This window comes from Mustela erminea, chromosome 11, assembly GCF_009829155.1.
Source record: "Mustela erminea isolate mMusErm1 chromosome 11, mMusErm1.Pri, whole genome shotgun sequence".
Taxonomy (NCBI): Eukaryota; Metazoa; Chordata; class Mammalia; order Carnivora; family Mustelidae; genus Mustela; species Mustela erminea.
Window position 1 is genome coordinate 47,875,590 of NC_045624.1, and position 17,953 is coordinate 47,893,542.

Genomic DNA, 17,953 nt, shown 5'->3' on the forward strand with positions numbered 1-17,953 from the left:
GCATCCCTGCATCTCAAAAATTTTTAAGTAAATTTTTTCCTGTTTATTTTTATCACAGTTGCAGAATAAAGAGCAATCTTTCTCAAGAAAGAATGGTCTTATTTAAGATTATATCCTCCTCTTTTATATTAAATGGCTTTTTCTTTTCAATGAGAGGCTGGTGATGGTAGATGGTAGGTAGATAAAGCAATATAAAAGTTGGCAAAGCAATGTTAGTTATTAAATAAATATTTTTGGAAGACTTAGAATACCCAGGCAAGATGCCATAGAAAATATAAATTAACGGTAGCTGCCTTAAGAGGAAAAAAGAAGAAGAAGAAGAAAGGATATATGATTGCTAAGATTTGTTTCTTTATTTATAAGTAAATAATCTGTACACCCACTGTGGGTCTCAAACTCATGACCCTGAGATCAAGAGTCTTGTGCTATTCCAACTGAGTCAGCCAGGTGCCCCAAGAGTAGAATTTTTTTAAATCACCTATTGGCTTTTTTTTTTTTCTTTTACTCCCCTCTCTTTTTCCTTCTTGCTGGCCCCAAAAATGAAATGAAAATTTACAAGAAAAATGAGCTACAAAATCAAATAGGAAAGTGGCTTGCCCTCGATGTTAGTTTATTTTGTGCAGAGTAGACGGGAACATCTCAGAGTCCAAGATCAATATTCTGTATGTGTTAGATATAAACTTAAAGGGGAAAAGAGAGAAAAGTCTTACTTAATGCAATAAATCTGTCAGCTTGGTTTGTGCCCAGGAATAAAATCTGATTCATTGGCTGTGTATTTCACAAATTATGCCCACAACCCATGTGAATATCAGATGACAATCATACGCCAGAAAACCCTCACTCACAAGTTAAGTGCCACACTGGTCTGATCAGATGGTGTGGGTTTTTTCCTGGTGCTGCTTTTAGTTTTATTATTTAGCATTAAATCATTCATAGCGGCATGTTAAAAGAGGCTCAGAGTTCCGGTGACATTGCAGAAATCTTTATGAAGCTTCAAAATCCACCCCATTGGCCCCAGATTGTGAAGTCAAAAATAGCTCTGGGGTGAGAAGTGAATCGTATGCTTATTCAAAACATGATTAGAAACCTCCTGAAATCAGCATTACTTGGGAGTCTAAATTTTGTCTACTTTTGTCTACTGAACAGAACAACATTTGTTCATCAAGTTCCCAGTGGTCACCAGAAATGCCCCCTGTTACTAAAGAGGCGTGGACGAGCCAGTACCCCACTTTTTGGTCACAGGTTATGTTTCACTGGCCAGCTGCTTAAACCAAATACTCCTTCAGCTGCGTTGCGGCTTGAAGTTACTGCTGAAATGTGAAGACCTGCCCCATGAGTTTATTAGCAGATGTGTGTTCTGAAAGCCATCATTACGTAGTGACCTAGAGCAGCAGTCAGATCTGCTGACATGTGGGCCATACACCATCACGTGCCAAAATGGACCCATCATTCCCATGGTCATTTCTCACGACCTATATTCTAATGTCCTGTGGGTGGTTTTACTTCCTTACTGGCTTTCTATGCATCTTTGCCCTGCATTGCATGTAGTAGCAGACAAAAGAAAAATTGGTATAGTTTGGACTCTCCACTGGAAAGATCGATTGTGTCCTTGCTGGTTCAGAAATCCCGTTGTCCGGAGCCATGAGTCACCAAATGTGGGAGTGCTTGGAACCTCAATGTCTACCTGTCAGCTCCCTGCAGCTTTCCTTAAAGTCTTTGTGGGTTTCACAGACTCGTCTTCCCTAAAAGATGGCAATGCCCAAAGGGCCATTGAGAAAGCAGAACAAAGCTTTGGACTTCCAATGAGGTAGCTAGATGTGGCTCTTTGTACAGGGGGCTGGGTGTGGACCAATCAGAGCCCTGTGTGGCTTTATGAATCTCCGAGGGCGAGGGCAGGCTTAAACTTCCTAGGAAGATGTCTTTCTGTCGGCTAGCTGTGTGGATGGTCTCCTGTTGTTTGTCCTGCTAGAAGGACCTTCTTTGGTTTGTTTCTTCTCAGAGAAGTAAAGAAGTATGGGGGTTTACAGATAGCACCCTTTCCCCCAAGCCTGTTGTCCCTCAGGAGAGGGACCTTCTGTTTGTATTCTAGCTACTGAAACTACTTTCTCCAGTGTTCCTGGGATTGCAGCACTAGGGTAATCAATGTGAGCAGATTCAGGGCGGCTCTTTGCTTTCTGAATCAGAAGTAATGATGGCAAGTACTTACTGTTTTACTCAGTAATTCAGCTCAGAAATAACCAATTGCTGACATAGGTGTCAGAGGTGAAAGATTTGGGAATTGGGATTTCCAGAACAGTTTCATTCATATCCATCATGTACCAGGAACCTGACATCTTTCAAGGTCAGCGTGCCAGGCCCTGTTCCAAGTGCTTTACATGAATTAACTCAATCTTCACAATGACTCTGTAGGACAGGACCTGTTACTGACATGTCACTCTTTCCAGAGAGAGAACTTGAGGCTCAGAGAGGTAACTGGCCCAAGGTCTCACAGCTGGAGTGCATAGGGCAGAGATTACAGTCTAAATGGTCTTCCTCCAAAGCCCACCACCATCTTAACTGCTACACTCATATTTTCAGACTCAGGCTCTGACCCCGTTAGTAGGTCAAAAAATCAGTGACAGGCGTGTTTCGTTAAAATGAAAGAGAAGAGAAAGATATCAGAGTGTATCACATGTAGGAAGAATTGTTTCATGAAATTATTGTTCCAGGCAAATTACATAAGAATTCTTCGTGTCCAGGTATGTTTTATAATTTTTCTGATTTCAGAAAGATAATACGGTGCAAATGCTGCATATTACATAATGCTCCCTGCAGGGTCCAGGGCAGCCCCTGAAATCAACCATATTAATATTTGTGCAGTGAGGCATGTGAATATTCACACTAAATACAATAAATTGTATAAGTAGCCTTTAAGCAGTTCAATTCAGGGTTTGTCTCCCAGTGAATTCTGCTGCCAAACTTATAAAACGTTTTCCAGTTTTCAGAGCTTTGGATATTTCATAATTGCAGATTGCAGACCTAATTATACAAAGTGTCCAGGCTCCCAATATGATATACACTTCTATGGGTTGAGTTTTTTAAAAAAAAAAAAAAAGTTTGGAAAATACTGTACGATGCTGTTTCTGAAATCATTGACTACTGGGCCTAGTGGGAAGGAACTTAAGTGTGCTATATTACATATATCTGTAAAACCAGAACACTTCCATTTTAACAAGTAGACAAACCAAGGCCAGAACAGAGAGCTTTGGGACTTCCGGAGGCCACCGGCTTTTGGCCCCAGAACGAGCCTCCCAACACACAGCTCAGGCCTCCGGACCACACGCCCTCTCCAAAGTCTTAGAACAACAACCAAACCACACCACGCATCTCGTAGTTTGGATTCTTTTCAAGTTTCTCCGAAAGAGACCCACGTTTTGAGTGGTCACTTCCATGCCTGAGTTCTCCAGAGCCAGGGAAAGCCATGTGGTTTTTTCCCCAGCAGGACACTTAGGCTCAGGTGTTTGGCCGTAGAGTAGGTGGCAGTGGGGTTTCTGCCCAGGTTCCAGTGAAATCTGTAAATTTCCTGAGTTTGTGGTTGAAACTGGTCTCCCTGGACCAGCAGTTTGACATTTTCCCCCTGTGGTGTTATATTCATGTTTCCACATTTAACATGTCGGACTGAATGAACATTGTGGTCTAAGGGTTTAAAAGATTTATAACGGAGTCTTGAAAATTTACTTAAGGAATATGTACTTCCCCAAGCAATAACAAATATTACTACAAATGACCATATTAAATTAAAGTAACTTGGGCATTTCTGATTTGTAGGAAAGTTAAAATTAATCTTATGGCAGTTTCAGTTTCAAAATGAAAACACAACTCTGCCTGACCACAGATTTCCAGGCTGTTAGTCAACAGTGAAAGAACTCTCAGGTGACTCTTTTTTTCCCCCTAAGAAATACTCAGCTTTCTCTGTGTGTGGAAAGGCAATACTCAAAGGAAAATACCCTGAAAAATCAACCATACCTGTAACTGGAAACTCCAAAACTTCTGGTAATATTTTTTTCATAAGCTGGTGAGGCTATAGACTGTCATTTTATTCTTTAAACGGCATGTAAATATGTACTCATGTGTGTGTGTGTGTGTACATTCCACAATTTGAAAAGATTTTTTTATTTTTATTTTTTTATTTTTATTTTTATTTTTTTTTAAGATTTTATTTATTTATTTGACAGAGAGAAATCACAAGTAGGTGGAGAGGCAGGCAGAGAGAGAGAGAGGGAAGCAGGCTCCCTGCTGAGCAGAGAGCCCAATGTGGGACTCAATCCCAGGACCCTGAGATCATAACCTGAGCCGAAGGCAGCGGCTTAACCCACTGAGCCACCCAGGCGCCCCGAAAAGATTTTTTTAAACACGAGCCACAAGCCCATAAAAGTGTTTACATAAGTGTATTTCAATGAGATGGATTTTTATAATTTTTAAAAGGAAAAGAAGACTTTCTTATATATTCTTTATCCCTTCCCTGTTTGGTTGTGTTAGTAGGCAAGTAGTCTGGTTCAAATGCTCTTTCAACATTAAAATAATAATAATAATAATATTTAACTATAAGGTATTCTGATAAATATTGAATAACTGACTTAGGGAGAGAAAAAAAAGCCCTGATTAGTAATATTTGCCAATTTCCGTGGTATAAATACCCACTGCAGACAGCTTCAAGCTGGCACCATGATGTCATTGACCAGAGTTGGGAAAATGTGTATAAACAGCACACCATTATATGACAGGGATAGCGAACAGATAGGATATTAATGTAAATAACCCCCGAAACATAAATAATAGTAAAGTATGATAAAATAATTAAGAATTGATAAGCTTTGCATATTACCTTTTAAAAAACATACTTGTTTAACTACAAATTCACATAATTTAATTTTTAATAGTTGGTATACTTAACACCTGACTCCTTGAAAATTTAATGATCAGCTCTCACAAGCCAGTACAAACCCACAGTAGCACACTACTGTAACAGTAGAATGGTTCCCATTGCAAAGCAGAAAGAATTCAGGGAGGCAGGCACAACCAGGCTTCTCCACATCACAGTCCCATGAGGCTACAAAGCCAGGGCCCCCCAGGAGTCAAGCAGCCCCACACAGCAAAACTTGGCCAACATGGAGAGAATGAGGCCTCCTGTCTCCCAACCCACCCCACTTCCAACATTTAAACCCCCGGAGGGATTCCCTGTACATTTCTCAAGGCCCTAAGCTCTGGTTTCTTTAAGCCCTTTTGACCTTGAAGACCAGGAGTCTGGAGCAAAAGGAAGAGAGCTCCGAGTTCTTTGACATGCCCATGGCTCCTTGGCAGAATGTGGAGCATTGGAATCAGCCCTGAGGCTGAAATTCTCTCCTGCCATCTCTGCCCTTCACCAGCAAAGTGACCTTGCACAGGCCACTTGACCTCAGTTCCCAGTTAATGTGAACCATGAGGGGCTTAGACTAGATGGTCTTCTAGATGGGTTTCTTCCAGCTCTAAAGCCCCCAGGTTGGATCCTGTTACTGAAGGCTTCAAAAAAGATGACCCATCATGTCAAAACCCATCAAGAAAAATTCAGACCACAGGGCAATGTGGCTTCCCAAGACTGACCTTCCTCTCAGCCGTGGGAATACAGGGGGACAATTCTGAAAGGACACTGGAAGGATCCGGGCTGTGGTCCTTCAAGGATGTGTCACAGGGCAGCTGCCTTCGAAGGTGGGAGGTAGATTGACCAAAAAAGCATTCTGGTAAAAGCCAAACTACGAGGGTCCCCCATTCCTGGCTGCACTCATGGCCTTCCTATGCCTCATCAGGCTCTTTTATAAACTTATCTACCCGAGGGATGCCTTGCCTTTGGGAATCTGCCCATCTTTTGACAAAGAGCTGTATTGGTGGAACATTACTTTAAAATGCTGGTATTTGGGATTTAATAGGTCTCAAAAAATGGTTGGTAAGAGGAAGAGGAACCAGGCAGTATTGCCAGTGAGAAGAAGCTGGTGAATTGTAACCACAGCACCTGAGGCGTGTGTGTGTGTGTGTGTTTCCCTGGGAATTAATCATGCAGCTGTGTATGTTGGTATGGCAGGGTTGCCATGATTTACGAGTCAAGCTGCGAGCAAGTTCACAACCGGCAATCCAAGAGAGGAGGAGGGAGGGTACATGGAGAGGAAGGTTGGCAGAAGTGCTTTATGAGTTTCATGTTTAATGCTTTTAACATTATGTCTCGTTCTCACTTCTAGAAAGCACTTAGCAGATATAAGCCAAAAATAGATTGCTGTCCGTAGCTGACCACACACCTGTCGGGGTGAAGGTAGGGGATGTGTGGGCACGTTGTTGTGGTTTTTTATGGGTGTTGTTTTATATCTGAGCTGTAGGAGAGTATTTTACAGTAAAGGACATGAGCTATTGATACTGTTTCACTGGGGTGGGAGAAGACACAGAGAAACCTGCCCTTCTGCCCCCACGCCTGTCTCCTCCTCTCCTACCTCCCTCTTTTGACAAGGGTTTCCAACTGGCACTGTTTCCCCCCACCCCCGGGCTGATTCCCAGTTGGCCAAGCCACAATCTGTTCTGTAGATGAGGCACAATCCTGCAGCTATGAACATTTCCGAGCTATGAACATGCAGTGAGTCCCCAAGAAACTTGGAGTTAGGTGAGGTAGACAGGATGTATAGGTAAAACCAGATTATAAAGGTTTATATAATGGTAACAGCTTCCATGTTGAGCCACTTCTGTATGACAGACACGACTACCTCATTTAATCCTTACAACTGTCCTCTGAGGTCAGCACTATCCTGTTCGTTAGTTGGTGGTTTTCCTCGATCACGAACGTTCAGACTCGACTGGAAGCCATGGTAGACTGGGTCTCACCAGAGGAATAGTGGGCAGAGCCACAGCTTGCCAGCGGGGCAGCATCTGGCCATGTGCCGAGTCCTCACCGGTACAAGGTAGACAAGATGCCCCGCATGCAAAGGTGGGGGCTGCCCTGGCAGACGAGGCATCAGAGGTCCTGTGACACTCCATGGGCACGCTTCCGGCTCCCCGCCTGGGACGTGCCAAGGTACAAGATCACCACACTCTTTGGAAAGCCTAGGCTCTGACTTCCCTGTCCGCTGTGTGTAAATGGTCTCTCACTCTTCGCAGTCCAGGACCAGTCAGGGGTCGTTGGGCTCATAGGGAGTGTTGACTATTAGTGTAGCTGACATACCCTCTTAGCAGATTACCTGAGCTTAACCAAAGATCAGATTCTCCAGCAGTAGGGAAAAGATGTCTATTGACCCTTTGCCTGCAGTCATTAGTCCTGTTTTAAGGAGAATAAAGCTGAGATTTTGAGAGGTTTATCAAACTTGCCTCCAGTCACTTAGTAACATGAGCAGGGCTGGAGCCCCCGTGTGCCTGGCTCCAAGCCCTGTACTCTCACTAAGGTGCAAGATACACGTTTTGTGTTCTACTCCATAGGGTATCTGCTTTTTTTCTTTTTTCTTTTTTTTTTTTTTTACCATTTAAAAAACTGATGTGGGGGGATGCCTGGCTGGCTCAGTCAGTAGAGCATGCAACTCCCTTGCTTTAAAAACACAACAAAAGGGGCGCCTGGGTGGCTCAGTGGGTTAAGCCGCTGCCTTCGGCTCAGGTCATGATCTCAGGGTCCTGGGATCAAGTCCCGCGTCGGGCTCTCTGCTCAGCAGGGAGCCTGCTTCCTCCTCTCTCTCTCTCTGCCTGCCTCTCTGCCTACTTGTGATCTCTCTCTGTCAAATAAATAAAATCTTTAAAAAAAATAAAAAAATTAAAAAAAAACACAACAAAACAAAAAACTGACTTGAATTACCTACGTTGAGAACCATTGGTCTTTCTTTCTTTTTTTTTTTTTTTTAAAGATTTTATTTATTTATTTGAGAGAGAATGAGTGAGAGAGAACATGAGAGAGGAGAAGGTCAGAGGGAGAAGCAGACTCCCCAACGAGCTGGGAGCCCGATGCGGGACTTGATCCTGGAAGTCCAGGATCATGACCTGAGCCAAAGGCAGCTGCTCAACCAACTGAACCACCCAGGTGCCCCCATTGGTCTTTCTTGAAGAGGCACTATGTCTATCCTGTGTTTTTGCCCACTCCCCACATATCATGTACCGCAATTGGAGAAGATTGGCACTGTGCTAGTTAGTAATTCTACTTGGAATAATAGAAGAAAGCACTAGTTCTTTGCTTTTCTCTGAGAGTCCATATTTTGAGTAGAATTTTGGGGGGCATGGGGGTGATGGTGGAAAGCAGTTTTCAGAAGAGTAGAGCCAACTTTGCACCTGAAAATAAATAAGTACCTAGCTACCAGGTGCACACAATTCTGTTTTGCGGCATTGTTCCTTTCTTTTTAAACCTTCTCCATCTTCTAACACAAAACCTAAGAACTCAAGGCAAAGCATGTAACTTGATTATCATTCAGCCCTTCATAAAAATCTGGATTATTATATATATAGATTGTATTGCAGACACCATTCAAGAAATGTGCCATCCATGTTCCAAGTATAAAAGCAGACATTTTAAGACACTGTAACAATACTGTAATATTGTTTCATTGGGCATTTGGTTGGCTGTTTTTTTTTTTTTTTCCGGGCAATGAAACTATCTGTTGACTTTTAAAAATTCCTAGCATAATGAAGACAAATACTAAGAAATTTTTTAGAGAGAATGTGAAATGTACTGGGTCATTATGACCCTGTTTAAGTAGAATGGAATTAATTAATGATTAATTGTATTAAAATGGAACATAATGATGGGGGTGTTGGGTACAGGGAGAATGATGGCCATGGCTCAGAGGACAAGGCAGTAGGCATGGGTGCCTGTTTCATTCCCTAAATGCTTTCATGCCCTCTGTTCACTAGGCTTTCTGCCGGTTTTCAAAAATGCAGCTGACAAAGCCTGCCTATCAATAATACCAAAAAAAAAAAGAAAAAAAAAAAGTTTGCTGGCAGCTTGGCTAGCTCCGTTGGTAGAACATGTGACTCTTGATCTCAGGGTCGTGAGTTCAAGCCCCATGTTGGACTCAGAGCCTACTTTAAAAAAACATTGTATGATGTCTGAAAAAAAAGTTTGTTCTTTAGGTGAGAGATACCACACCATAGATTGCTTTGAATCTTGTATTACGTGAATTTATGAACTGTTATGCAGTGAGAAAAGAACAGTTTGAATGTTACTAACATAAGAGAAGTGTGGAAGGGATAACTTTGAAGTGTCCAAAGTGAAATGACCAGGAAAAGTTGCCTTTCTCTTTACGGGTAATAAAATCACAACATAAACCGGTCTTTAGCAGTCATCTTCCTCCTTGTACTGCTCTCTTCCCTTCTTGAATCTGCTTGGGCAGATTTCTTCATTCTGTCAGTGTTTACTGAGATGGACTTGGCAGTGTCCTAGCCGCAATTATGGGGATTTGTGTCCTTTCCTTTCAGCTAATGGGTAGGGAGACAAGACCTTCAGTCGGCCAGGAAAATTTTTAAAAACTAGATAACAAGGGGCGCCTGGGTGGGTCAGTGGGTTAAAGCCTCTGCCTTCGGCTCGATCGAGCCCCGCATTGGGCTCTCTGCTCAGTGGGGAGCCTGCTTCCTCCTCTCTCTCTTTCTGCCTGCCTCTCTGCCTACTTGTGATCTCTGTCTGTCAAAAAAATAAATAAATAATCTAACAAACAAAAACAAAAACAAAAACAAAAAACAGATAACAAGATGAGGATCTGGAGTAATACAAAAAAGATCCGTTTTCAGGAGGCCGCATATGTTAAGCGGCAGTGAAGCGGTGGGGACAATAAATCCTACCCACCCGCAGATGAAGGAGGCCCTTTCCACCTGGGAGTGCTGGTAAATTCTGAGAATGGGTGGGCTTTCTATGAGTTGAAAGATGAGAGGAGCTTCCAAGAGAGAGGACGTCTTCTAACCAAAGGCACTGCTGCTGGTGTAGACATAGTGCATGTGTACAAGTTTCCCACAAGGAGGGTTTGCCTCTGGAAGTAATAGGGCCTTCCCGTGAGGAACAGCAAGACAGTGAACTAGAAGATACTTTCATCCCATAGGAAAAAGGAATGTTACAAGTTTTTGAAATCGTGAACAACCCCCTTTCCCAAGGAGGGGCATCTGTCAAACTCGGGGAAACTGCCATCATTCCTCGTGCTCTAGAGATGGGCCCAGTTACTCACCTTCCATTGTTCCTTCAGATTCATGACAGATGCTGCCCGCCGAGAGCAGGAGTCCCTAAAGAAGAAGATTCAGCCGAAGCTCTCGTTGACCTTGTCCAGCTCCGTGTCTCGAGGGAATGTGTCCACTCCGCCACGCCACAGCAGTGGAAGCCTTACTCCTCCTGTGACCCCACCCATCACCCCCTCCTCTTCATTCCGCAGCAGCACTCCCACGGGTGAGTGGCCTGGTCCTACCACCTGGGGTGGGGGGGGAGGGGATAGTTGTTGGGGAACAGCGTGCATGGGAGTGCGATGTATGATACACTGGGGGAAGTAGGGGGCCAGGGACTGACGATGATTCTGACCCACTGCCTCTCTGACTCTTCACTGATCTCTCTGAGTTTGTTGATTTAGCCCTCTATCACTGATAAATTATTGTGTATAGAGTATGTGATAATGGTTTTATGGGTATTTTTTTGAGCCTGCCATGTGTGAAGCCTGAAGTGGATTTGCTTCAGTCAGGTAAAAGAGTAGATGACACAAGATTGCCATGTGGTGATTATTGTTGGTGCTTGGTGACGAGTACTCAGGGGTTCATTAGACCATTCTCCCTATTTTGCTTATTTTAAGCATTTTCCACAATAAATGTTAAAAAAAAAAAATTATGAGTGCCTTCTATGTGCCAGGTACTGAGCTACCATAGTGAGCCAAAGGAGACCTCATTCCTGTCCTGAAGGAGGTTAGGCCCCGTGGAAGGCGTTGGCATTCCAGGGGGCCAACAAGCACACCTTTGTCTTCCCCTCCCAGATGTAGAAGCAACTGGAAAATTAAACAGCAGCCAGAGGAAAGATCAAAATCAACTTTATTAGTGACTAAAGCCAAACTGCAGAATGGAACTTGGATCCATAGCCACTGGGCTTCTCTTAGTATGTCTTTTCCTGAATTCAACTTATTTCCCAAACCCCCCTTTTACATGGAGGCCAAGCAGACCTGGGTGCCCCACGGGCTCTGAGATGAGCACACACAGCCCCTTCTCCCCAAATCAGAGAGCCACTAAATTGTGGCTCCCACTCCATGGGCAGGAATGAGTAAGGACAGTCCAAGGAGGCTGGAAAGATCCCTCCTCTTCTTTTTCCCATCTGAGAAGTGGGGAATCTATTTCCCTGCTCCACAGTCAGAGTTTAGACCAGGCAGTAAGTAAATAGAACCTTGTAACCGTGACAAGTACTGCATGAAACTCGGTGATACGAGAGCATCCTGATAGAAATTCAGAAAAGGCTTTCCCTGAAAGATAAGTAGGACTCGAGTAGGTAAAGAGGGAAAGGAGGAACATCTCACCAGGGAACGTTTTGCAGAAGCTCTGTGAGGAGGAGGCAGGCTGACCCGCATGAGGTGAGACCAGGGCATTCGGCAGGAATCAAGACACTGTGGTTGATCCTGAGAGCAAAGAGAGGCCCCCTAAAATCACACCATCATCTCTGTTGCGTTAGCCCCTTGACTATGGCTAAGAAAGTTGATTTTCTCTGACAGTTTGCAGATCTCTCTTTCAGCCTTCTCCTGTCAAGGGAGGTAGGTAGGTGACTATAGTAGTATTTCTCAAATTGTGCTTCAGAATATCTACTTCATAAAATAGTAGTTGGAGAGAAAGAGATTTCCTAATCAGATGGGGGAAGTGATGGGTTAGACTAAAGTACACTGGTTTCTTTAATGCATGGCTTTAATGTACATTGTTATTCTCCAAGGGGAGGATTTAGTAAGTTTCCCAAACTTAGTTGACTATGAGACTTAGTTAGACTTAAGTTGACTTAGTTGATTATGAGACCCCCTTCCTAAGGGCAGTTTGGGGGACTCATGGCTGATAGACACCTTGTGTTTGGTCATGATTAGGCATTTTGAAGATAAGACAGGCATGGGAGACAGACCAATCAGAGTGCCTATCCGTACTTCTCCCTTTACAAGTCACTAATACTACCCATTATACAGGTTCTTGTGTGAGCTAAATGGGAGAGCATGTGTATACACCAAGCATTCAATAAATGTTCATCCCGTGGTCTCGAATTATCAACTAGTAGCTTCAGGAACAGAATCAGCATCACACTCCCATAGAGGTTGAATTGGCTTATTTGTGTCGAGCATTTGTCTGATCCTTTAGACGGCCACCATATTTCCCTTCTCTTTTATTCTGTGAAGATTTACTTTTCCAGAATCTTTGTGTAATATTTGCTATGCAAATCTAAGGAATGCTATGAGAACGTAGTGCAACTCTGCGATCCCTTTTCTGGGCATTTCTATGAATATTTATTCATCTGTAATATGAATTATGGGGGTGGTTTTATGCTGGAGAGTGTTTTATACCTGACTTAATGTGGACTGACTCGTGGCCAATGCCAGATAACCGTGACTGCACCAATTAGTAGCGGGTGCCATAGAGCCCCATGAAAATAGACAGTTTAAAAGTGAGAGTTTATTATTTTTCATGTAAGAATGTTTGGAAGAAATGGAATCATTTCCTTTCCTTCAGACATAAAGAAACCTTTCTGACACCTTGCCTATTTTAACAATTTCCCACTGAGAGAATTAATTTATGTTGTGGTAAAGATGTATCATTTTCAGTCTGTCAGGATCATTGGTAACTTATTTGCTGCTTGAAGAACGTTCCATGTAAACATCAAAAATTAGGGGAAATGGTTGTTTAACCATTTTGATTGTGTACATTTTTCAATGTTTGAAATGTTATTTTACCTGTAGTTAGAGAGATCAGCTTATTTTGCCTGACTAATGTGGTTTCGCTCACTTTCTTTGCCAAGTTGTAAATAATATTCCAAGTTTCTACCTCCTAAATTCACTCTTCCAAGTTCCACATTGAAGGTATATTCCAGGTCCAGAAGTAATAGTCCTCTTGTAGAAAGTTTCATTTATAAAATAGTTTTTTAAAATATACTGTCTTGACTAAATTAGAGCTCAGCTTCATCCTGGAGTTTCAAGTATTTCTCGGGTATTCTTGGACCTAATATGTATTTTACAATTTCTAACTCCTAGGAGAATCTTTTTTCCTCATCTTTTTCATTTTCCATTCTAAGTTTTATTTTTTGAATACACACACACACACACACACACACACACATACCTACGTATATGTATATGTATATATAAATGAAAGTATTCACTCAAGGAAAGTTAGAATGGTTTAAATCATGAGTTAGCAAACCTTTTCCTTAAAGGACCAAATAGTAACTATTTCGTGCTTTCTAGGGCCTGTGGTCTCTGTTCCAGTGACTCAATCCTGCCGTGTAGCAGGACAGCGGCCATAGAGCTCTATAAATGAATGAACTCGGTGTGTTCTTCAAAACTAGAAGTTTTTGTAAAACTTTATAAAAACAGGCCAGGTTTGGCTCACAGGCCATAGTTTGCCAACCCCTGGTTTAAATCATAAAGATGTGTAATTTAAAGATCAACTTCATTAAGTTCCCTGCAAATAAAGTGTCAAAAGAATTCATACCCATCTCCTTAGAAGTAATAACATCTAGAGTATAATCACTAAGGGGGAGCGTCGACTAACATTTGTAGAGCGTTTATTATACGCTTTACTGTGTACTTGATGTATGGTGTTTTTAATCCCAACTCAACCAGCTCAACTGAGACGACATTATTATTCCCATATACAGATTAAAGAAACAGGGACGCCTGGGTGGCTCGGTGGGTTAACCCTCTGCCTTTAGCTCAGGTCATGATCTCAGGGTCCTGGGATCAAGCCCTGCATCAGTCTCTCTGCTCAGCGGGGAGCCTGCTTCCCTTCCTCTCTCTCTGCCTGCCACTCTGCCAACTTGATCCCTGTCTGTCAAATAAATAAATAAAATCTTTTTAAAAAAATAAAGAAACAGAAGGTTTCTTTAAGAAGGTTAACTTCACAAAGCCCCACCTCTGTCTATTCAAAAAAACATGGTCTTTCCAATGCACTTGCACTTGCCACATGAAGACCTTTTAGAAAACCTGGACTAGACCTTCAGCCATCTCGCTGCTTCAGTTACCAACTTGACAACTCCAAACCCAGAATACAACAGAATGTTAAGATAACTGGAACTGTGGTTCCCTTTCATTCACGGAACTCCCGCTTTACCACTCTACTCTTCAAATAGCAGATCACTTTAGTTTAGCTGGGCTTTTCTTTAAGGATGAGCTGGAGCTGATTGCAGAGAGCTGGTTGTTAAATAAATATTCAGGTTTGCAAACCAGTTGTTAGAAGGTTTGTCTTGAAATCGGCCGTGTCTGGAGTATTTCCATCAGTCAAATTGCTACCCATTGGTAGTCAGATGCCACCCATCGGCCCCCCACCCTTACCCACCCGCCCGCCTCTTTACTGTTATGCCAACAGTTTATCCTATCAGGAGTTATCAGATTAATCTTACTTTGTCATTCAAGGGATCATGGTCCTAATTATGTCTCTGAGTAAACCTAAAGCAAGCCTCAGTCACCAGGAAATAATGGCCATTTCAAACAATGGATTGCTTTGCAGTTATTCACTGCAATGTTTGGGGGCCCATGTAGTGACACGGAAAGGTTTTCACATTGGTGGGTTGTAAAACCACATGTGCAGCATGATCCCAATTGTATTTTTTACTCTAAAAAAGTTAATTGTGGTTCCCTTAATATGATGGGAAAATTGGTGTGATTTTCTCCTTTTCTCTTTTTTCCCATTTAGTAAGATGAGTCTGCTTTATTTTATAACTACAATTGTTTAGTGTATATGATGGGAAGATTGAGACAGGACCACTGATGGCCCCCCACCCTCCAAGAAAGAGTTTAATGAATTCATTTTCTTCAAGTTAATTTAATTATCTCTTCCTGGAGGAGGAAGGAGGTCATCCTGTAGGAAAGGTCTGGGGTTAGCTCTGGCAAATTGTATTGCTTATAGTGCCTGTGGATTAGTCAAAGAAGTAACTTCTCCCCCCGACTCCCCTCCCACCCCATATTTGCCACTGAATCTCTTAAAACAGTGACTCTCCATCAAAATCATCTGGAAGATTCTTTTTTTTTAAATTTCACGTAAACTATGCCACACATGGGGCTCAAATGACCTCAAGATCAAGAGTCATATTTTTTTTTTTTTTAAAAAGACACATTTATTCAGCGTCATGATCAGACTATTACATTTAGCAATCAACAGCATGGGTGCAAAAAAAAAAAAAAAATCTACATTAAAACCCTTTGTTGGAATGCTTTACACTTTCCACAGAACAGAAACTAAAATAACCTGTTACACAATTAGTCACAAATACAGTCCTCGAGTTTTTTTGCCCATACACATGAGTATTGTCTAAAACATGTCTTCTTTGTAGCAGCTAGGCCCTGCCACCACTGTGCTTGGCTGAGTTCACAAATCTGTTGTAACCTGTAGCTTCCCTGTCACTTCTCTGGCTCTCCTCTCCTGCTAAGCTTTGTTTCCTGGCAGTAATTAAAACCTTCTGCCACTGCCATAGCTGCTGCTGCTGCTGGAACCACCATAGCCACCTTGGTTTCGTGGTTTGGCGAAGTATTGGCCTCCACCACCATAAGGGCCAGAGCTTCTGCCTCCAAAATTGCCTCCTTTCATGGGTCCAAAATTTGAGGATTGATTGTTGTAATTGCCAAAATCATTATAGCTTCCGCCACCTCCAAAGTTGCTTCCATCATTACCAAATCCGTTATAGCCATCCCCACTGCCACCATATCCACCACCACCTCGACTGCCACCAAAGCCACCTTGACCACTGAAGTTTCCTCCGTGACCAAAGTTGTCATTCCCACCAAAACCACCTCCACGACCACCACCAAAGTTTCCAGAACCACTTCGACCTCTTTGGCTGGATGAAGCACTAGCCATCTCTTGCTTAGAGAGCGCTTTCCTTACTTAATAGTTGTGGCCATTCACAGTATGGTATTTTTGAATGACAATCTTGTCTACAGAATCATGGTCATCAAATGTTACAAAAGCAAAACCCCTCTTTTTGCCACTGCCTCGGTCAGTCATGATCTCAATCACTTCGATTTTCCCATACTGTTCGAAATAATCTCTTAGATGATGTTCTTCAGTGTCTTCTTTAATGCCACCAACAAAAATCTTTTTCACAGTTAAGTGGGCACCAGGTCTTTGAGAATCTTCTCTTGAGACAGCCCTCTTTGGTTCCACAACTCTTCCATCCACCTTGTGTGGCCTTGCATTCATGGCTGCATCCACCTCCTCCACAGTGGCATAGGTGACAAACCCAAAGCCTCTGGAGCGCTTGGTGTTCGGATCTCTCATTACCACACAGTCCGTAAGTGTTCCCCATTGCTCAAAATGGCTCCTCAGACTCTCATCGGTTGTTTCAAAGCTCAGACCTCCGATGAAGAGCTTTCGCAGCTGTTCAGGCTCTTTGGGAGACTCTGACTTAGACATGACGGCGGTGGGAGGGGAGACTTTAACGATGCTTACTCGGCGTCGTCCACAGGCAGAAAGGAGTAACCTAACGAATGTATCTCAAGAGTCATATTTTTTACCCTCTGACCCACCCAGGCACCTCCCCACCTGCACCGCTCCCCCAAACCTGGAGCATATTTAAGCCACTTTTCACTTGGGCTCCATCCCTGAAACTCTGATCATTTGGTAGGTGAGGCTTGGGCACTGGATGTTTTTAAAAGTGCTCTCAAACTAGATCATTCTAACCCATAGCCCAAGTTGGGAAAGCGGTCTTTTAAAAATGTGATCAGTCTAGTTGTCATAGCCGTGTGTTTTCTTGCTTGGGTTAACATATTTCCACCTTGCCTGGAGAAAGGTTACTGTAGTCGACTTGCTAGGACTCCAGAGATGGGTCCAATGGGACTGAACAGATGCTCACTTATGTCTTAATGGAGAAGCTATGGAAAGAGTTGGCTGGATTTCTGGTTATAATAGCATTGCGTAGTCTCTCCCGGAAAATATTTGTATATATATTTTGGCCCACTCGGTGGGGATGGGGGGCATTAAAATATTAAACCAGAGAAAGGCACCCAAGGAAATTAAACCAATTTTTTTTGTTTTCTTGTTTAGGCTCCCTGTAATGAGTGTGAAGTCACAGATAGTATCTATGAATGCATAATTTGAGTTTTTATGTTGTGTTATTTCCCTTCATATTTCTGTGTCTCCTGCTGTTTGGCCTTACAGTAGACCCTTAACACTCCTTTATGGCTTTTGCAATAAGTTGCTCAGATTATAAGATTTCAAAATTTCCAGGAGTTACTGGTCCGCAGCAGGTCTTTTTAAAAAGTATTAATTTTTCCCTCAGGATGCAAATTACTGTGCAGTATAGACTTACAAAATTGATAAAATTTTACTTGACATTTAGAAACTGTTTAAATGGGGTTGAGATGGACTCTCCCCAGCCCTGCCGTGCCCTTATTTTTAGAAGGCAAGATAAACTTCCGTAGGCTTAATAGAAGCAGAAAATCTCAGAGATAACCAAGGTGAAGTCTAAACTAACCTATCACCCACCCCAGGAGGAGGAGGAAATAGAAGGAAAAACCTTAAAGAGAGAAATCCTATTCTGTTTTATGGTGGAAAACGAGAAAGAAAAGCAAAATATTTCAGCAAGACTGAATTCTGTGACCTACTTATGAATGCCTGAAGCCATTGTTTGGTCGTTGGCACAGGTCCTGCCCTAAAGAGCTGACCATCTAGGCCACGCCAAAGAAACATTCCCCCAAATCTTCCTGTTAGGAAAGCGGCCTAGATTCCCATTTGCCTTTCCACATAGAGTGCTGTCTTGCGCCGGAGAATGACAAGATGTTGCTATTCCGTC

The 17,953-nt window shown here is 42.6% G+C and overlaps 1 protein-coding gene and 1 pseudogene across 1 annotated transcript in view; one reads left to right on the top strand and one right to left on the bottom strand.

The window, feature by feature from the left end:
• JAZF1 (JAZF zinc finger 1) overlaps positions 1-17,953 on the top strand; it is a 320,889-nt gene that overhangs the window by 267,033 nt on the left and 35,903 nt on the right. The window contains exon 3 of the mRNA XM_032305143.1: positions 10,200-10,396. Coding sequence (XP_032161034.1) covers positions 10,200-10,396 — 197 coding nt within the window. The remainder of the gene's footprint in view (positions 1-10,199; positions 10,397-17,953) is intronic.
• LOC116569122 lies at positions 15,600-16,636 on the bottom strand (annotated as a pseudogene).